Source organism: Labrus mixtus, chromosome 13 (assembly GCF_963584025.1).
Source record: "Labrus mixtus chromosome 13, fLabMix1.1, whole genome shotgun sequence".
Classification (NCBI taxonomy): Eukaryota; Metazoa; Chordata; class Actinopteri; order Labriformes; family Labridae; genus Labrus; species Labrus mixtus.
In genome coordinates, this window is record NC_083624.1 from 22816950 (window position 1) to 22839664 (window position 22715).

Here is a 22715-nt window from a genome sequence, read left to right on the forward strand (position 1 = left end):
TCTCTCCTCAGTTTGTATGATTTGTTGTGTTCTGCTAAAATGAAGCCTGTAAGGGTTTTATTTCCCAAACGTTACACAGGCTGCTGTGGGCCGTAGCCAACGCCAAAATAACAAACCTACAGTCTGTCTATGAGTAACGGTACTTGCGGTTAGCTACTGCTAACACACAAAACTTGCACTACAGAATATAATGCACACACACATGTTCACACACACCCAACTCTTCCTCAGGCTCTCCACCAATCACACACGTCAACCTGCATGCACTGCCACAGGCACTTGGAGTAACTGATAGGTTTACGACCTCTCAGAACACAGCTGTCAATCTAACACATTCACTGACTTTAGAGAGAACTCACTAACTTTCATAACAGTCCTTATCTTAACTAACACAACACAAATAAGCAATCTGATCCGTTACAAAATGACACTGAGTGGCTGATGTTATAATACTGTTGTAATGGAAGTAACACTTAAACTACTTTTTAGACTTTTTACATTCATCAAGAAAAGATGCATATATACGGAAGAGGATTAGGGCCACTTAAAAATTGTTATGGGGGGGTATCTGACTTTTTTTTTTTAAGAATTCTGACTTTAATCTCAGAATACTTAGCAAAAAGTCAGAACCCACTTTTTTTTTTCCAGTGGCCTAAATACTCTTGCAAATCTATTGCTTTTAGTTATATTGAGGCAAAATCTCTCATTTGATTGGTTGAGTAGTATGGGTGATGATTGCTACCATAAAGGCAAGAAAAGCAGCCGCATTTAAAAGAGACTATAGTTCAAAAGCATTAAAAGTTGCACTATTTAAAATGAAAATGTGGCCATATAGCATAATTCTAGTGTTATATTATGCAGGCCTTGACCTGGCCATAATAGGAGGTCCTGCACCTTATTGACTATTGGTTATTATTTGAGGATTTACAGTAAATTATATGAATTGAATTAATATCACGAGTGGTTGGATAACAAAAGTAACATAGCAGCAGACATATAGCCCATGGATTAAAATAATCTGTGTATATTCACACAGATTGCATCGCAAAATCCAACTTGAATATTCTAATGTTAAAACAACCCCACAGGAGACAGACTATCAGGAGATAAAGGCTCCCAATTATCTTCAACATGGTATTATTTGTGTCAAATAAATGCTCTGCTGTGTAATACAACATAATGATCTAAACCTTCAATTTTCTATTGTGTAAAACTTGAATGAATACAATGTAATTCTCAGTATCTACCTCTCATAGTTGTCACATTTTCTACACATAATCTACTGCAGCAACGTGACTTAATCTATTCTCTCTTTTTTTTTTAAATCATACATTAAAGCCTACGCTCACCCTTCCCCATATGTCCCGCTTGCACAGTTTAAAAAATGACAGGAGGCCAGTGGGGTGTCAGAGCCATCAGGTAGATGGGGTACAATGCAGGATCAAGCACAGGATAAGGGAAGGTGGCAGGCTGTAATTTGTATGGCAGCCTGCTGTTTCCATCTGCAGGTGCATGACACACAAGTGCCTTCACACACACACACACACACACACACACACACACACACACACACACACACACACACACACACACACACACACACACACACACACACACACACACACACACACACACACACACACACACACACACACACACACACACACACACACTCCCTCATGCATACACAGACACACGGCATCCAACTCACACGGCATCCACACTGCATCCACCTCCAAAGACACACACTTTGTTTCCTTCTAAATGTCAGAGCAAGTTTTTAGAGTGCCTTTGGAGAAAACACAAAAAAAATGTAATGATAAATAATTACGCACGAGCTGGGTTAGAAAAAGTTACCGTCTTAAATGTCACAACAAAACCAACGTTAAAATCTGTTTTAGTAGCAGCAGGTTCTTCTAGCTAATGTCAGACAGAAATAAATAATTACACGTACACTGGAGGCACAACAACCAATCCACATGTACTTTTAATATGCATGTTTAAAAGTTTATATTTAAAACCAAAACGTTCTACCTTTTTAACCAATACCCTTTTAAGCTTTACTCCCGTCAATCTTATATGTTGTAGAGTTAACATTTATTAAAGTGTCAGGGTAAGTCACACTCCCTGCCCAACCATATCGCCCTATGCTGTTAATATATGCATTCAATTAAAAATAAAATACCTGGAAAACACACTGTATGTAAATAAAACCTTTGAATGCTTTGACTGTTCATGTTTGTCGGTTAGGGTTATCTTTGAGTTTATTTTTAACACAAGGAGCACATGTACAGTATATTTAAAGTATCCAGTAGAGTTTTGGGGGCTCTGGTTATGCTCAGGTTTCCTATTAGTGGGTCCCCTTATTGTTTGTCTCATGCACAATCATATACACTCATGCTTTCACAATTAAAGGGCACAACAAATACTCCAGCCAATGGTTTTACACTATTCACCATGATGCACATGGGTATGAATAAGTGAACCAAGATACCAATTAGTGTCTCGACAAGGCAAAGAGAAATACCACATCTAATGGGTTTACGATGTAGGTTCTGTTTAGAAAGTTTTCTTAGCTAAAGTTTTTTTAAGGAATAAAATACAGGATTAACGTAATAAGTTCTGGTACCAAATGCTGGGTTGAAACTTGCTTTTGCACTACTCACCACTGCACCATTATCTTATTTAGTCTTGTACATATTAGTCTTTGCTCATTTGTTTGTTTTTGTGTTTATTGTTGGTATTTAATGTTATACCTTTGTACCTAGAGAGCACAGTTAACCTAAGTTAAATTCCTTGTGTTTAAGAATACCTGGCAAATAAAGCTGATTCTGATTCTCCAAAGAAACTCAAAAGAGGAGCCGTTAACTATAAACAATTCGGATAGCACTGTTGTTAGCTTAAGTGGAAATATTTAATTTATTTGGAAATTAAATCATGCTTGAATTTCACCTTTTTTTTGGAAGGAGCGATTCTTTCAGAGAAAACTGATCCACTTTTGGTAAAAAAAAACAAAGAAATGACCACAATCAGCGCAGAGCGGTTAAGTTGTGAGTTAGAGTACCTGTACAACGCTCTTCCCCCAATAGTAGCCAGGTTGGAGAAAACGTTGAGATCCGTCATGTTGTCCGGCCACGACTGGATATTCAGAAAGCCTAAACAGAGACACAGACAAGCAGACGGGCAGAGAGGTTATAATGAGTCACCAGAACTGCCCGACTAGAGCTGTCAATCATCCCCTCTATTTCACACAGTGACAGGAATAAAATGGGAAGAAAGCGCTGGTATTTTTCTGGAATTAGCAACATTCCAGGCACACAGTAACCACACCACCTGAGCCTCATCTGAAGGATGCCAAGCTCTCCTCAGCCAGAAAAATAATCCGACAGAGGAGTTCGGTGCCAGCTATGACATGTGTTAAGTTTCTATATCAATATTTTTGCATTTCCTTTATCCCCCCCCCCCCCCCCCCCCATTAAATCATTTAGATGATTAAATTAATAGCTGAGAGGACGGCGGTGGCTCATTTAGAATGATCAATAATGGATACAGAAATATGAAATATTTAGTAGAGAAACGGCAGGGAGTACAATCCCCAAGCCAACACCAGAGGACAAACAAAACAGTTGGATGAGGCTATCAGACCAAGGAAAAAACACACACAGGGTGGAAGAGTGAAGGTATAAGAAGCGAGGAAGAAGAAGAAGATGGAAGCATGGGGAATTCCTGGTTGGTAAAATGACTGAGAAAACACAAAATGCTACATGAAGATTGAAAGAAAACAGATGCCACAAGCTGCTGATGTATAATGCCTTGCAGACAAAAGAGAAGGGGAAGGAAGTAGAGGTGGTGTGGTGGGAAGTGTGGTGCTTCCTGAAATCAACAAAATACCTATGTTCCTCCCACATCAAGCATTAATGTGGTTATCCAGAAAGGGAGGGATGGTGGTGGGCAGGTGAGAGGGGTTGCAGAGGAGAAGGGTGCACATGGCCTGTCCATTAGAGAGCAACAACCTTCAAAAGCATTTCTATATGATGGATATAAGGTACATATTTATTGATATAGTTGTGTTTGTTATGTGAATCCCAGCTGAACGCAGACAGGATCTGAGCTGATTCCTATTAAGAGTAGTGGATAAGGCAATGAAAAAAACCTCACGTAATTGGAAGGAAATACAAACCGAGACTAACCAGGACAAATTCACATGAGACAAGTTTGATTCTAGAGATGTTCTTATGCAAGAGCACAATGATAATGGCCAAACATGTGAAAAAAGAATCCTGCCCTTCATGGCATTCTAGAATGAAGAAATCATCCTTCCATAAGTAATGTGTAATGCTCATTTCCCCTCAGGGTTGATAAAGTATAGCTAAACTAATAAAAGCTATATTATAGAACAGTTAATATAATCTCTCAGACGTCTTGTTAGGTACTTCAGGATACTGTGGGGCCTCGATAACCAGAGCCAAGCAGTGCCACAGAATTGTCAGACTTCTACTTTGAGTCACTAATGGTCTCAACCACAAGACCTGCAGGGCAGTGCACCTCACAGCCTAACTGTAGTGTGTTTTCCAGGGGGGGATAACAAGCTACTGCCTGCTGCACATTTTGCAAGCCTGTGACCCTGTGATAGTTATCTAGCAGCACATGAGTATGCGTAAGAGTTTTGCAGATACTGTGCGAGTTTGTTTACTTTAAATGACATATTTGTATGACTCAAATAATATTAAGTGCAATCGTTTTTAACCTGAAAACAACAATTTCTTTTTTATTGATTCACTGACTGGAAGTTGCCCTTTTAAGTCCCTGTTCCAATCAGTGAGACAATATGCATTACTGAGGTTCACCAATAGTGGTCAAGAAAGAAAATATTTAGTCCTACCATTCTCCTGATTGTAATTAGTGAAAACTGGTCAGTAATCATTTTGAATAGCCTAAATAGATGGGATCTAGGAACTTCTGCCTCTGGACTATGAATGGTCCTCAATATCCTGAACTACACACTCTGAGTTCTGGGGTAGTAATGCAAAAATTCAAAACTGTCGATACAAACTGCTGACTGACAGATTTAATGCAACTATTCTGAATGCAGGAAAAATCACATCGACTCCTATGGTATGGGCATTTTCTGGACAGATCATATGAATACACAGGGTCAACATTGGAATCATCCTTATTAAAAGACATTCTGAGAAAAGGAGCGTTAGATGAATAATAAGACACAAAAAAAGAGAAATGGATGATTTAAGCCAAAAAGTAATATTTGACCTTCTTACACCTTCTTCCCATCTATGTCAAGGACTGATATGTTGAATAAAAATGAGAGTATAATGTGTTACTTGTGTGCCACAAAAAGCCACCACAGTGGCACACCAGTCAACAAAGAAAATGACAACATGGGACCACAAGGAGAAGAAGGCCAGGAGCTCGCAGGCAAGGGTTAAGAGTGCTTAAATTGTGGTGATTTCAATCTGAGTCACAACACTTAGAGGAAACCACTTGTGCTAAATTGCATGACTCAATCGCCCCCTCATTTAGTAATAAGTATGTGAAGAAGCTGAAAGAGAGAGAGAGAGAGAGAGAGAGAGAGAGAGAGAGAGAGGAGTCAGGGAAAGATAGATAAAGAAAAGGAGAAAGAAAAAAAATCAAAAATATAACAAAAAAAAATAAGAGAAATGGTGACAGGTGTGTGCGTTGGTGTGTGGGATGAGAGCTGTCCTCCTACACATCTCATTTGAAAGCTGGAGCAATGCTGGTGGTGACCTTGGGGCCACAGAGGCAGGTTGGCTTCCTCTGTCAGAAGTCACGTTCTCCTGACAGCTCAGAGAGATGACAAGCTGAGATGACACACATCTCGGGCTACATGGGAATGGGACAATGGTTTGTCCCCATCACTTGAATTCACTTACAGTAATAGAAAAAAAAAAGATAAGAACGCTGGTGATAAAGTTTTGATCCTTATTGTTATTGCACTTGTATTTTGACTCTCGCCATAGATTCTTTAAAAAGTGCTAATTTACATATTTACAGTAGATCTCAGTAGCTGAAATCAAAGTGTGTTTACTAAGAAAGCAACTGATTTAACTTTAAGCCTTCTTGCCAACTCAGCCATACTGGGTAATACTTTATCATAACTACATGCTATTTAGCATGGGTTATGCATAAACTAAGCATTTGCAACATTTGTGTACACAACAGCTGTGTGTAAGTACAGTACAACTTGTGCTGTCCATCATATGAAGCTGTGTTTATTGTGATAATGACCATGTAAACCATTTCAAGACCCAACCAACAGAGCAGCCACAATCTACGCATCTGGCAGACCATCCACAAACAAAAAAATAATAAATGACTGTATATACAGACTTAACATTTGAAGTTTTACTGTACGTTTCTGGGCAAAATACTCCAACAAAAATGGTCCTGCTTCATAGGCAAGACTCCCAGAAATTCAGATCTATTGAAAGATTTAATTCAAATCACATTCTATCCATATAGGTCCACTGCCATCTTGATATTTCACTGTATTTCAGAAATATTCCATTAAAGAATTCATCTTTTTCTGCTTCCAAGCCATGTTGATGCATGCTCTAGAAGAGCTCTGGCATGGTACCTCATTTGTCCAATTACAAGCTTCCATTCACTGGTCCCAGCCTATGATAGCCAATGAGAGTCTGAGTTGAAAAAAGATGTCTGCCCTTATTCCGACATCTCTACACCAGGACAAATGCTCGCAACTTTGCTGATGACTGACGTTACTTTCGCCAGTGAGATTCTGGACATGTGAATATGCTGCTTCAATCAATACCTCACATCTTGAAAACAGGAAAACCGTTATTTAAACCCATACCACGATCTGTGTCGAAGCCTTGCATTTTATCAGCTGCACTTTGCACATTTTAATGATTTTAAAAAGACTTTTAACACCTTCTGAAACTACAGATTATTAGCGTCAGAAGAGACCTTACCTGTGCTTGTAGTCCATACCCTATTCGAGAAATGAGGACAATTTTAAAATAATTACTTAATTCATGTTTCCCAACATGGATAGCAAATCTGTACGGAACTGAATCCAGGTGTGTTTACTCTTTAAAGATGGAAGATTCATTATCTTGTTATGTCTTCTTCTTGTTTGGTTGTTACATCTGAGCCTATTTTTATGTGCTTCCTGTCAATTATTTTTCTTATTAGTTTTTCCTCTTAAAGGTTCCATTTGAAGAAAAAAGATCAATCCATTAATTACCTCTTAATTGCAACTTGTTGGGAAGTCAAACAAACCCAGACTGAGTGGATGTGATTTGCCGGCTGACCTTTTAAGGAGGAAAACTTCTGAGCTGTAATTGACTTCTGTGGTCATTTGCTTCTTTCCAATCCAAGGTACAAAAAAAGTCTGAAGTACGTTAAGATAGTCGATTCAGTTTTTGGTCACGAGTTACTCAGCGGCTCACTCAAAAAACAGAACTACATTTATTTTGGGTTTAAATTACTAAGATTTTCCATTAAGAACGTGTTTGCTTGGAATAAATTTAGACTAAACAGTTCTGAAGATACAATACAGATATCAAACAGCTAATAATAATACCAATATCATTGCTGTTCAAGATTTCTATATAGTCAGTTAAAAGAAGTTTAAATGCACTTCCGTGCTGCCTTCTTCTGTTCAGATGAATAACATTGCTAAATCATCAGATGTTAACACGTCAATTGTGTATTTTTAGGGGAAAGAGACAAAAAGTATCATGATTATCCTTCACAACTTGAAAACGTCAAACAAATTTCAACAGCAATATTTGCCCATTTTCTTTACGATACGGTGGAGATACAAGGTTTCTTTCTGATGGTATTGTCAAATGTCTGGAAAGATGACAGTATACATGCAGCTGAGGAGCCGTGGTGGCAGAGGGGGAGCTGGAGGATTAGCGATGCGCACCACATGTTCTGGATCTTTTCTTCATGGTGCGTGAAGGGAGAGCTGGGACTGTGAGACTCAAGGCTAGGGACTCCCCGAGGGAGAGGCAGCAGAGACACAGAGGAGATTGAAAGACTCATCTGATATTCATCTTATGCTGCGATGTCTGTCCTTGCTTTGGACAGTCTCAGGGGGGGAGGAGGATGAGGAGGGCGGGGGGGTCGACTTTGGCAAACACACACAGACACACACTATCACACATGTGCACACTGAATAGGGCATTTAAGTGTAAGGAAAGGGATAAAAGTAAGAGGGTACATTTTGTTTATTCTGAAATACTGTTTTTTGAGTGTGTATGCATGTGCAGAGATGCATAATGTTCCCTTGATGTTACCTACCTGTTACTTCTCGAACAGTGCGGAATACGTTGAGTTTTTCTGGGTCCAAAGCTTCGATATTGTGGTAGACATCCCTGCGAGGCAACATAGCAGATCAGAACAACGCAAACAAAATAAGAAACCCTATAGAAAGCAAATAATATGCCGCACAGATAAGCAATGTGCTTCCCTTATCACAACAATAATAAAAATGAGCTGCAAATACCCAGTATGATAAATAATCATACAGTAATAAATCCATATTAAAGTAGGTTTTTCTCACTCAAGTTTCTAAATTATGAATATGATAATGTGAATGATTGCTTGCAGGCGTACATACTCTTCACTCATTCATGAATATTATATACATGTTTGCTTTGTCTTCCACGGTCACCAGTAAAACTCTTACTGAACATGACACTCTCGCCGCCAACAGCGAAATCCTTTCACACTCCTTATAGATTAATTCATGAGCCTTTACATTTACCAGCATTCTTTTTTATTCTCAAGGCACTTACAGTGTACTCATTTCCCACTTGACATCACTGACACTGGATTATTACAAAAGATTATTTCTATTCATTCAAGCAATTAACTCTGTGCATTTCTTTAAATCTGGCAATTAGGTGACACATTGACGTTTTGAGTGGAGTATATAAAAAAGGAGAGAAACATGATCTGTTTTTCCAGATCTATGAATACATTTCCTTTAACTATCTTATCGAGTGACTTTTTTTTTTACGAGGAACTTGATTCTCTAGACAGGACCAGAGAACATATTAAATGTCCAAATAGAGTAACAGTTTTAGAATTCCCCCGGTTCCCCTTTCTTATGTCTCTCACCCTTTGATCCCAGTGATGAGGAACACCAGGTTGCCGTTGATCTTGGTGCAGTTGACAAATTTGTCTATGTTGCTGGAGTCAACCGTCTGAGCCGTCTGCAGGCTCGCTGTACCAATGCCGTCACACGCTGGAACACAGAGTGAGGAAGTGCATTGATTTAAACAACAAAAAAAGAGTGAAGATATGCTGTGTGATAAAATATCAGTTTATGTTGTACAATATAAGTAGAAGGGACCATTTCCAGTAAGGAGCAGTATTTCCCATACTGCATAGTTGAGCCACAATTAAAATGAGTTGTCTGTATCTCAATGACTAATGCAGTGCAAAGGACCAGTTACAGTGAAGTTATTGTGGTTATAAGGCCTCGGATAATGTTGTTATTATTTCACGGCTCTTAAAACAAACTCATTGCATCTTCCTTGCAAGCCAAATATTAACAGAAGTAGTTAAATAATAACTATTCCTTCAAAATAAAATAAGTAGTGTAATTAATGGAGCCTTGATTTGTTGAAGTTACAGTATCTATAAATGTCTTTATGGGTTTTACCTTTGGGGCAGATGTCAGTGCATGGAATGCACATCTTAATGCGGTTCTCCTCCACCTCCATCTTGTTGCTGGGGCACGCTCTCACACAGGAGCTATGGTCCACCACAAAGTTATCTGGAAAAACATTTCATCGTAAATGTCAAGTACAGATACAGCTGTTGTTTGTCACGCTGGAAATAAGTGACACTTGGTGAGGTTAGTCACATATAAAAGTGCTGAAAGTCACTTTCCTTCGCTTTGTCTGCAGACTGATGCTCTCTTCGCTTACTGGTGGAGAGTATTAAAAGCATTAAGAGTTTTAAGCCTTTCAGAAATGTACGAGATGTTATTAAAGATTACATTAATTCATGTAAAAATTTTAAGCTCAGTGTTTAATATTCATGAATAAATAAAATCATGACATAATGGAATTTAATTTATTTTAAAATGGACTCTGTGTATTGTTGGAATAACTTGGAAGCTCAATAATCTCGTATAGCTTTTATTTGGCTCTAGCATGTCCCTTTGTCTAAAATGTGAATATAATGACATGAAATATTGAAATGGTTTGATTATTGTACATTATGGCATTGTATACATAACACTGTCCTTAAGCAGACCTCCCTCTCTCTCTCTCCCCTGCTGGTTGGCCTTTTCACATACGTTGACCGCCGCATGTGGCATCCACAGCATTTAGCTGTAGGTGTGGTTAAAGGTTAGTGGTTAACTGGGTGGTGGTCACAGATGATAGGGGTAATACGGAGACTAACAATGCTACACAACAGAGGGAGATATAATGTGGATGCACAGCAAACCCTTCGCTTCTTCATCACCTGAACAAGCTTTGTTACCTTAAGCTAAGGACAGCGGCTGTTTCAAGGTAAACGGCTCATCAAGATGAATGAGTGTCAGGTTGAGACCTTGATGAACGGTACAACCGTAACACGTGTCTCCGCAAAGTGCTACCTCTTGTTCACCCCTTCATGGTTGAATTTTAGTCTCCTAATGGAGTGATAAAACAGATAACCTCTGTCAGGCTGACTGTGCAGAGTTTTACTTACACCGAACCCCCCTGTCTTGTCAAAGATAGATACTTCTCTTTTAGCGATAGAATGATAAGCCCAGTTAGATCTAATTCATGAAATCACCATGTGGTAGTGCAAATATGATACATAACAAGGCATATCTTCTGCTTTTCTTGCTAAATATTCATGAGAAAATTGTGCAAAACAGAATAGTTTGAGTATGGCTCTAACCAGCCTGTTATTCAACACAGATTCATAGCCATATGCAAGAAACACTTGAAAGGAATTTAGCAAAGGGACCAACGAAAAGCTATAGGTGACGTTTTCAGAAGCCATGTCAAGGTTTTTTTGAACGTTATGCTAATTGTTTCTGTATGTTATGGCCCATTTTCACAAATCTGTTTGGTTCTTTCACATTTGAACAAGAGCTAGGATTTGAACAGTATCTTCAGCAGTGACATCCATCCTTACAGTCATATAGACACTGAAAATGCTTAAGTTTCACACACAGACTTTTTTTTTTTTTTTTTTTACAAATTTAGCACTTGAAGATCATCAATATATCAGATCAGCAAAAAAGTAACACCTGTATTTGTGAAGGAGATATTTTGGATACCCATAAGCACATTTAAACTAGTCTTATCACAATGGCTCACAAAAAATAGGTTAAGGTATGGCTGAACCTGCCTCTAGTTTTTTAGCGCTTAATATTCCCTTTCTTCTATTCTTTTCTATTACCAGTACACATTTCATAATTGTCTTTTGGTCCCAATGAAAAACAAGGAAATGCTAGAATTTTTGCAAAAACACACTAATACCAAACATTGAAACATGTTGCTGGCATCAAATTAAAAAATGATACATTTTACAAAACCAATTAAAGTCTCTGTATTTCTTCTGTATTAACCTCAATATAGAATATGCATTGCAATAACAGAACGCAAAATATCTTTACCAGTATAGAGGAAAATGAGGTATGTTTGTGTGTTTTGCATGTGTCAAGGTGAGACGTACGTGGACACTTTTTGACACAGAAGGCTCCGTAGGAGTACTTGGCCCTGGGGTTGTGCTCCAATTGGAAGGTGGTGGGGTTGTAGACAAAAGGCTGTGGGCACTGGGTCACACATGCCCCACTGTCATTGAAGTTGGTGCAAGCCTTCAAACACACACACATACACACACAATTACACATACTCGACATTAGAGAGCATAAGAAGTGGAATTAGTCTTTAGAAAAAAAAATCTACACAAAGTGAAACACTTGTGTTTCTGTTTAAAGGATGGAAATGTGCAACATTTGACACATAAATACAGCAGAAATCCAATATATCCTCTGTAAATGTCTCTCTGAGTCATGACTGTCTACAATGACTGAGAAGCTCGAGTCCCGCCAGCTGTATTGTTGTCAGAGCTGTGTTTACATAATGTTGACATAAACGGACGGCCTGATGTATAAAGCTGTTTTAGTCAAGGACTAGAGAAAAGAAGAATAACATAGCCCTACTCACGTCTTTAGATCAGGGTCTTTCTGTTAATGTATGTGCAATATGAAGTCATGAGTTAACCAAAGTGTGCTAACATTAGCCTGCTAACACAACAATGCAGGCCACAGGCACTTGCAGCTCAAGCAAAGGACAATTTTGTCTGCCGCTTGCGCTTAATGGTGCTTAACTCTGGTGCGTTCCAATTGATAACTCCTTTGTGTGAACGCGAGGGGAGAGGAGTTGGCGGGAGGTGCTGGAGGAGAGCTGAGGCTTAAGAATAGCGGAGGTGACGCCAAACAGCAGTTTGTTTTGGTTCAATGCTCGTGCTCAAGGGTGACATCTACTGGGTCAAAAAGTTGCACATTCTTCCTTTAAACAGTATTAGAGAATTTAAATATTTTTCTAAACCAATAGGTGACATTTCTGATAGATGCAGATGAAGAACAATACTTAATGTGAAGCATTATATTTAGGGACGAAGGGAAGGGAGACAGGCAGGTTGAAATAGAATTAATCCAAACAGTAACTGTAAAGTGTGTGATTAGTTTGCTGACAATGAAGTACGTTTAAAAAACATGAATGTTAATCTTTTTGAGATGAGTTCTTATATGGTGAGAAAATGTATGCAATAGATCAGAGACATTACATGACGGCCCTCTCTCTTTTTGGGAGTCTTTCAAAGTGCCTTGCTGATTTATCCATTCTTGACAATCATAAGAGATGAAGTGTGAAGAATCACCAAGAGCAGAAAGTAATGAGCAAGAACTTGTGCCTGTCCCCAAGTTAGACAGAGGGGCTTCAGAAGTAATGGGGATTGAATTACAAGCGCAGAAACAATCTTAACATTCAGAGGGATAAAAATAAAATTGATAAAGCAAATAGTGAAGAGTCACAATGGAAGGGGAGGACTTCATATTGCACAACAACAATCATGTCAATAAGGAATAGGCACTTAGTTTTATGTTATGAAATTGTGTGTGTGTGTGTGTGTGTGTGTGTGTGTGTGTGTGTGTGTGTCCACTTGTGTATCTTACAGCAGACCTCAGTATCATTATACATTCACTTAAAAGGGACTACCCAGCCAACAGGGGACCTGTTTTGCAGTCCCCTCCTGCATATGCGAGCGTGTGAGTTTGTGTGTGTGTGTGTGTGTGTGTGTGTGTGTGTGTGTGTGTGTGTGTGTGTGTGTGTGTGTGTGTGTGTGTGTGTGTGTGTGTGTTCACTTACAAAGCAGTCTGTGTCTTTTGGTCCATAGCAGCCACCTGCACACTCACGATGGCAGCAGTCACTCACATAGGGACCAAAGCACCGGCCGTCACACTGCTCTGCGCACACTGTCTTAGTTACTGTGGCGTGACAGATGCCGAAAAAAAGAGACAGAAAAAGACAAAACACATATCATATAACAAGCAAACAGTGGGTCATCCCAATCACTGTACAAAAAAAGGGACTCTGAATGAGGGTTGCATACAAGCGTCTAATTTGTCCATATAGTATAGTCTTTGATCAAAGGTGAGTGTGATTAAATTTGTCACCCTATGCTCTGGTAATTTGTAGAATGAGTACCATGTAGGTAAAGCTTCCTGAATGGAAATGGAAGCAAAATGCATTTAGACAAGGAGGCTTCGATCTCAAATTGCCATGCGAGGACATGTGCGTCCTTCACTAGATGTTCAACTAAAACCAAAGCATGTCTGCCACCCACCAGCTACCTTCATCGTTTTGTTTGTCTCCCTGCATGCTACTCTCAGGGCCTTTCAGTCTGGATTCGACAGAGACATAGTGATTCCTATATGACTCAGTGTACTGCTTTCTCCTCATGGTGAGAGTTTGTCCAGCCTTTCCTCGTACGCCTGTCGTAGTCATATGGGACGCCGTATGCTAGCGTGCCTCACTTCTTGACAGCCATATGTAAATGTGTGCAGGACTCTGGCATTTCAGATAAAGACAGCTGGTGAAAGACACAGCTAAAGTGTCTGCAGTGGCATTTTTAAGCACACAAGCAAAAACACCATACCAAATGAAAAGCTTTTGGGATCAGACAAGTGAGAAAATTACTACAAGAAAAATTGACGCTGCTTGGATTGTGTATTAGTATGCACCAGAAGCGTATTTCACAAGGCTTTTTGAATTTGAAAACCACGGGTGATTACTTGGCTGTTTATTGGGTGGCTTGACTGGTTGTCATTCAATAGATCTGATAATACTTTATTTATTTCTAGAGATGCTTTGCTGCTGTTTATTCCAATTAATTATTGTTATATCATTTTACCCCAAAGGAGGAAATTTGTTTCAGAACTTGTTAAATTATGCTTTCATCACACCCTGAAAATCCCTTCCTTCCTGAAACATGAGCATCCTATTTCCTCGGATATCACACTCTGACAACTTTTTGGCTTATTTATTGATGCTAACTTTCTAGAAACCAACCAATAATAACAGAAACCAAATGTAATTTAGTTAATGTTTCATAGAGTTTATTTTTCAAGCCTCATATTTTCTAAAAATAAAGAACCTTAGTCCCATAGATTATCAATGAGTTTTCAAAATAAAAAAGTAAATATAGTTAATCATAAAATCAATACAGGCTTGCCAATGTGCATGTATTTGTTAGTGTATTCACACAGTTTTTTGATGTGTTCTGTTTCCCTTTGGGCATTGTGGTACAGAGATACTATCAAAGTGATGGATACAAGCTACAGACGACCTCCCGAACACACACATGCAAACACATTCGCATATTTCACCCGACGCCTAACATATCATCAGCAGCATTCCATTAACGCTGCCTGGGCTAAAATGGAACGGCCTACCTTACCCAAAAGACACTTTGTCAAACAAATGACCGTGCCAACAGAGTGACGCAACGTTGTTGATCAATTTAGCTTTAAACTTCTATTTTAAAGAAAAAAAAAAAGCTGGTAACAGCAAATACAAAAGGAATCCATCTCATAAAATATGCCCGGAAGCTTCCTTTTGAACAACCGGGGGACAGCAGCATCAGTCACAGGAACCACTCAGTTCCTATTTACATCAGCAGAAATGTGCTTTTTCACATTTGGTTTCCTAAGAAACATCATTAATAAAGGGGGGGTGCGCTAAAGTTTTGCTCTAGGCTGGAGCAAGACAAAGGACTGGATGGGTTTATTTCACATTTTGTGGGTCGGTAGATACCAAATATATGTTCAAAAACACTGTGAAAGTGGATTTTTCACAATATGTCCCCTTTTAAGCATGTTTGTATCCAAACAGGAAGCAAAGTAGACTTACTTTTAAACATTACAAAAAAAAATAAAAATAAAAGCAAAACATTTTTGGATGATTTTCAGCATTACATCATGTTTTAAAAATGTAAATGTTTGACATATTGACATTTTGATTTACAAAAAGGAGCTGAGTAGTTGTAAAGAATGAATACGTTGGTGGCTGCTATACAGTATGCTGTGGTTGTGTCAGTAATGTGTCCAAGGTAGATCAAGGTTTACCTGAAAACATTTTTCTATTTGGAAATGTACAAATACCTCAAAAAAAAATGAAATGAATCGTAATTTTTCTTCTAAATAACGCACATTGCAAACTCAATAAAAACATCAAATGTTATTATACGTTTCTTCATTTTTGCATGTTGCTAACTTTATATTACAACTTAAATAACTAAAGAAGCACTCAGACAGCTATGCTTCAAGTGTCCACGTAAGCCCTCAGTCTGCACTTGAGATGCTTTCTACACCTACTTCTTGCAATACATACTTGTGGGGGCACACTCTTCTACATAAATCAGTGATATTTAATGGCAAGAGTTTTGTTGAGCTGTTTTTTCGTTCCTGACCATTTGCACCTCATTCCTGAGGTACTGACACAAAAAGCGGCTGTTTACTGTCGACTTTGACAGTTAAATAATTATTCATGAAAATGTCACAAAAGGATCTTTGAAGTCTTTTTTTTTTTTCATTTGACATTTTTACATTTATTCTATGTTATGTATTTCAGCAGATTCAAATTAAAGGTTGTGAGATAAAAAAAGGAGGGAGAAGGAGGATGAATCATGACATCCACGTATTGACCAAGATGGTGAGATGGCCGTAGAAGGCAGGAAGACAGGCCAGGGCTTATCAGGGGGTTGGTCTGTGACGTGTTGTTAACAGATCCTGGTCAAACAGTTCATTCCTCATTATCTTAATGAGATTGCGACTGCAGAAAAAAAAAATGAGACATGCTAGGGTTGGAAGTCAAAGATGAAGTGGTTTGGGCACAGAGTGATGTAAAGTGATGTAAAGAGGAGGGAACTGATGGTGAGGGTGGTGCATTTACATCGGAAGAGGGAAGATTGTAAAAGACAGAGATATTTAATAGAAGATGGAGAAAAGAATTTGCGCATGCATGTAAAGTTTCACAGAAAGCTAGAGAAAGCCAAACTCGTCTTATTAATCAACAAACTTCCCATTGTGGGTGTGTTTGTTGTGCTGGTGGAGAGGTGTGTTAGACACAGATGGAGGGATGATGAAAATGGATGGACAGACATCTGCAGAAACAGAGCAACAGCAGGTTGATAAATTGCAGGCAGAAGGACGATGACTTCACACTTTTCATATTTCCTGCTAAAAGAACCTTGCTGATGTTTTGGGCAGGTTGTTCTGATTACTTATCAAAGGCTGCAGAAACATACTTAGAAATGTGTTTTTCATTGATCTTTAATGGCTTTGTTTGCTTGATGCCAAAGCTTTAGTGACAGTAGAATTATGTTCTAGACCATAATGAGTTAGAAAAAAAGGTCTACAATGGGGGCCTTGGTAGCCAAGTGGATAGTATGCACACTCCAAGATGCCATGGTCCTCTCAGTTGTCTGAGTTTGAATCCAACCTGTGGCTCCTTTCATGCATGTCACTCCCGACTCTCTCTCGCCCCAATGTCTGACTCTATACTCTCCTATCTCTTAACTAAAGGCTTAAACGCCCAAAGATAAACCTCTAAGAATTAAAAAAGGTCTCCAACAACAGTGTTTCTAAGTTAGAAACTATGAAATTACACTTAAAAGATTTGAAATAAAGTAGAAGTTTCACTTACGTATGGGCATGTTGTTTATAATACCAAACTTCCAATGGGACATTTGGTGTATTTAGTCGTCTTTTCACTATGACAAAAGATCTATGCATTGTACATTAGATACATTTTATTTATGAACAAAAATCTATTTTAAAATACTAAACAGAGTCCATCAAGTTAAGTCAATAAATAGGTGCAATGCCCACATATGGCAAACCAGCTGCAACAGCCCAAAAGATGTCAAGTGCCAGCAAATTTAGAACAAAAAAATATACAGATAATCTAAATCTATAGTACAAGGGAAGCTCGCTGTAAAATATTGCATTAAACAGTAAATCAATTAAACACAATCGCACATAGAATAGATCATAATGCATGATAAGATCATGCAGAAATTTTTATAATCACAATAATGAATGAAACTATAGATAAAAGTATCTCTACAAAGGAGATGCATTTATTTCTTATCTGATCTGTGAAGACTGATAATCCTACAGTACAAAGAACACCAGCATGATTAATATGTTAAAATGCATTTCTCCCAACACATGTGCATTGGATAGAGAAGGACCTCTTGACAAAGCAGTATCACATCTTACCTTTGTGTAATTGGGTAAACCCATGTATTTGAAATAGTTCTATAATGATATAAGTGCAGACATTACAGAGAGGTTCTGGGTATGATGAGCCAACAAGAAGTGTGAACCTTTTTGGTTTGAGGGATACACTGGAGTGATGTTTTTTTTCATGTTAATCAAGATGTGTTTCTTATAAACAGCCTTTTCCTATAAAGATGACCTTAATGAACCTTATTTTGCCAAGACATAGCCAGTCCTTAAACACAGCAGCATCCATTAAGAAAATCTAATTTTTTAAAGACCTGATGGGATCTATTGGCGCTAAAATGAAGTGATTGTATTTTACTCCTTGTATTCCTATGTTTGAGAACTGGTGGTATTTGGCCTACACCTCTTAAATCTTGTTGTCTTGGTGTCTGAAGGTGAGAGAGGAATAGAGAAAAGGAAGGGGGGGGGGGGGGGGGGGGTAAAAGGTAGACTGACATGACAGGACTGGTAGAGCCTGAGAGAGTCAGAGAGCTTGAGCACTTTGGAAAGATGAGTGAAGAGGAGGGAATAACATGGAGCTCTCCTCCCCTCCCCTGCTGATTGACTCAGTAGTGCATCATTTTCACACTCTTCCCCAGCTGCCATTAGCTGCTATGACGGGTGGGAGGTCCCAGCAGGAGAGTTTGAGGTGAATGTGTTTGGGGTCTGGGAATATTCTAAGGTTTTGAATGTGTGTTTTGTTTGTGTATGAATCCATTTCTCCATAGACATGATGTGCTTGTGAAGACTTGTAGTAAGTTAACTCTACCTGACACCTTACAAACTGTTACTATATCACATGATAAAAGTTCTGATAAAATTGAATTAAAACAACTCTAGAGTCAGGAAATTAGCTACATGTCTGATCAAATCCAGATCGTAGTAGAGTCAAACTGATAAAATTGACCATTATCTGGGAGCCAATAGTCAACAGACGCTTATTTGTAATTATATTTTGTCCCCAGTTATTGTGGCATGCATTTGAATGAATTATTCTAACACTAAAAAATAAGATTTTGTAACTTTAAAACAAGAGTGGTTATATTTGCATTCATCGTCAATATACAGTGGGTACGGAAAGTATTCAGACCCCTTTACATTTTTCACTCTTTGTTTCATTGCAGCCATTTGCTAAAATCAAAAAAGTTCATTTTATTTCTCATTAATGTACACTCAGCACCCCATCTTGACAGAAAAAAAACAGAAATGTAGAAATTTTTGCAAATTCATTGAGCATCTCTGGAGAGACCTGAAAATGGCTGTCCACCAACGTTCATCATCCAACCTGACAGAACTGGAGAGGATCTGCAAGGAAGAATGGCAGAGGATCCCCAAATCCAGGTGTGAAAAACTTGTTGCATCATTCCCAAGAAGACTCATGGCTGTACTAGCTCAAAAGGGTGCTTCTACTCAATACTGAGCAAAGGGTCTGAATACTTATGACCATGTGATATTTCAGTTTTTCTTTTTTAATGACTTTGCAAAAATTTCTACATTTCTGTTTTTTTTCTGTCAAGATGGGGTGCTGAGTGTACATTAATGAGAAATAAAATGAACTTTTTTGATTTTAGCAAATGGCTGCAATGAAACAAAGAGTGAAAAATGTAAAGGGGTCTGAATACTTTCCGTACCCACTGTATATTCTGCTCTGCAATAGTGACTCATGTACATGTGAGAACCGCATTACATATCGACTTGTTTTGACAGCTGTGGTTGCTGTGGCTCAGTCGGTAGAGTTGGTTGTCTCTCAACCAGAAGGTCGGGGGTTTGATTCCCAGTTCCTGCAGTCCCATGTCCGAAGCGTCTTTGGGAAAGACACTTAACCCCAAGTTGCTCCCGCTGCTTTGTTGGCGGCGTATGAATGTCTCTGAATGGGATTAGTTACTTCTGATGGATACTGTATTAAGCAGCCTCTGCCATCAGTGTTTGCATTGGTGGGTGTGACATGTGGTGTAAAAGGGCTAGAAGACTAGAAAAGTGCTATACAAACCCAAGTCCACTTACCATTTGCTTTATATTCTCACATGAAAGCAAGCCTGATTTCTTACTATCAGTTATAAAGCCTGAGCTCTCGCTTGAATGTTTTATTTTTTGAAGGATATCAAGTAAGAAAAATGTAAAAAAAATTAAAAAAACAGCTAACTAGATTAAAACGATCATAACATAATTAATATATCAATATGTTACTAAATCATGTGCATGTATATTTGTTAAAACAAACCCATTAAAGCTGCTGTACCTGCCTCTTATAGGATGTGCACGGATATACAGCTAATAAGTGTACTTACAGCTCTGACACTGGTCCTCTTTAGGTCCCCAGCAGCGACCATTACAGGAACGATGGCACTTTTGACCTGCATAAAAGTTCAAGGAGAGGGATGATTGGCATTTGTAATGATCACTTAATCCCAAAATATGATCGGCCTGAACAAAAAAAATAAAAAATCCATAACAGTTGAACCTTAAAGTGCGATAGAGAAGGTTTGCTGAGTCTGCTGTGTGCCATCAAGCATTCCACTGAGGCCAGAAAGTGATCCAAGTGTTGAGCGAGGATGTAACGGTTCCTTTGACTTACCTTCAAACCTGTGTGTGCCTGTGTGTGCTGTGTCTTCTCCACATAATTATACTGTATAGTATGCACTTTTGTTCTTAAGAAACAAGACCTTTGGTGTCGTTATTAAAAAGAACAAATGATCATGGTTATTATTATTTCTTTAGTAATTAATTAAATTAAGAAGTAATTTAAAAACAACCTCCTACACTTGTAATTCTAAACTGATTGTAAAACACTTTTACTAAAATGTAAGCATGTGTTTCCCAGTTAGTTTAATTATTATGCAAGAACGATAATGAAGCTTTCAGTGTTACAGCATCAACACAGCGTCTCCCCTGACTGTTACATGCTGTTCCAGTCATGAAATCCTTGAATACCCTTGCATCGGCACAGGTTGTTTTGTAACAATTAGACAATTCTTCATGTCACTTCTCTCCAAATCCAGCCCAGCATGAAACCAGCACACATCATCAGGTTGAGATAAAAGCAGTAAAGCAACATCATACTCTCAGAGATTTTTGGAGGACTTAATTGACTGTCTGGTAATTGACTGCGGGGGACGTGAGCCTGGATAAGTGCACAAGTGCTGTCCTATGTCCATCAGCCTCTCCATATGAGAGCTATTAGCATTGAGACCGACTCTACTCCCCAACACGAGCCTCTCTCTCTCCTCTGCCCCTACTCTTCTTCCTCGTTTGTTCCCCTCTCCAACGCACATTTCATCTCTTTCTTTCTAAATCCAGCCCTCACTGATTCATCACTCCCTTTTTCTCTTTCACTTCATGTCCCGTCCTTGTCTTTCTTTGTCTTTTTTTTTTCCCGAATGTCTCTTTTGACTCAGATGTACCTCTGTCTGTCACCCTGGAGCCAGTTGCTAAATTAGAGCATTAATTAATTGACTGTAGGGAACTCTGTTAGGTAATACCCATTGATAACTGGTTTCTATATATTTACAATAGTGGACAACACATGCAAAATGACAAAGTCATATATTTTAAAGTAAGACATTTTATTGCATTTACACTTTTTTAAGTCATGTGTAACTGCAATTTAATGTAATTTACAGTTTTATAGTACAATTAAGAAATGTCTTATCAATTTACAGAATATGCAACTTTTATAAATTGTTTACTTTTTTAAAGGAAGTATGTGCAATATTTTATACATAAATACAGCAGAAATCAGGTATATAATATGTAAATGTCTCTCTGAGTCATGACTCTCTTCAATGAGTATGAAGCCCAAGTCCCGCCCCTCCAGCTGTACTGTTGTCAGAGCCGTGTTTACATCATGTTTACATGAACGGGACGGCCTTATGTATAAAGCTGTTTTAGTCAAGGACTAGAGAAAAGAAGAATAACACGGCCTACTCACTGCTTATTTGGATGTCAGGTTAGTGTGTTTAGATAACGGTCATTCCGTGTCCACTTATGTTCAATGTGGCGCTACATGAGTTCAACAAAGTGTGCTAACATTAGCCTGCTAACACAGCAATGCAGACCATGCGCTTATTAATGGTGCTTAATGATGGTGCGTTCTAATTCATAACGCCTTCGTGTGAACTCGAGTGGAGAGGGGTTGGAGGTGTGCCGCTGGAGGAGAGCGGAGGCCTCAGAATAGCGGCGGCGTCGCCCAATAGCAGTTTGTTTTGTGCTGGTGCTCAAGGGGCACATCTACTGGATCAAAAAGTCGCACATTCTTCCTTTGAAGGATAATTTTTCATCTTCATGTTGGGATTAAAAAGATATTTGAACTTTTTTTCATTTAAAAAGTATTTTTCTGTCATTTGAAAAGACACATTTTAATAAACTGCATGGTCTTGTTATTTTAGTATGTGTTTCACGTCTAGTGAAAATCATGGATAAACTGATTAGTCGGACAAAAAAAAATGTCGATAAATGGTCTGTTTTGCAGCGTAGTGCTTTTACAAGGTTTATGAATGAGAAGTCAGTAACTGGTAGTGTATGAAAGGAAGCCTACAAACATGATAATAATACAGATGTCAGCCAGCTGTAAGCCTTTGCCAAGTGTCCAGCACCTCTGCTGCACTTTGTTATGCCTCTCTTCTCCTTTGAGACCTGGTGCCCTGCGAAGTCAAGCTAAAGACTTTTCATTTTGCGCCCCAAGGTTGTTCACTATCTCAGTTTATAAATTCTCACTGACCTAGAATAAACCTGTCCCCACCCCTCTTCCTGCACCATAATCTTTTACAGCCTCCTTAAAAACAGCCCCCAAAAGGTTAACTACTGCGGCTGGTGAGGGGCAAAAGACATACGCATGGGGATTTAACTCGACCAACAGGGCAGGGTTTTGAAAATGAATGTCCTATTTTTGAGAAGAGAGCAATTA

At 38.7% G+C, this 22715-nt stretch overlaps 1 protein-coding gene across 2 annotated transcripts in view; it reads right to left on the reverse strand.

The window, feature by feature from the left end:
- LOC132987269 (receptor tyrosine-protein kinase erbB-4-like) overlaps nucleotides 1–22715 on the reverse strand; it is a 317677-nt gene that overhangs the window by 93343 nt on the left and 201619 nt on the right. For both annotated transcript variants that reach the window (XM_061054220.1, XM_061054219.1), the window contains exons 5-11: nucleotides 20101–20166; nucleotides 13392–13510; nucleotides 11695–11836; nucleotides 9677–9790; nucleotides 9130–9256; nucleotides 8308–8381; nucleotides 3065–3155 (exon numbers count right to left, since the gene is read on the reverse strand). In XM_061054220.1, the coding sequence (XP_060910203.1) occupies nucleotides 3065–3155; nucleotides 8308–8381; nucleotides 9130–9256; nucleotides 9677–9790; nucleotides 11695–11836; nucleotides 13392–13510; nucleotides 20101–20166 (733 nt within the window). The remainder of the gene's footprint in view (nucleotides 1–3064; nucleotides 3156–8307; nucleotides 8382–9129; nucleotides 9257–9676; nucleotides 9791–11694; nucleotides 11837–13391; nucleotides 13511–20100; nucleotides 20167–22715) is intronic.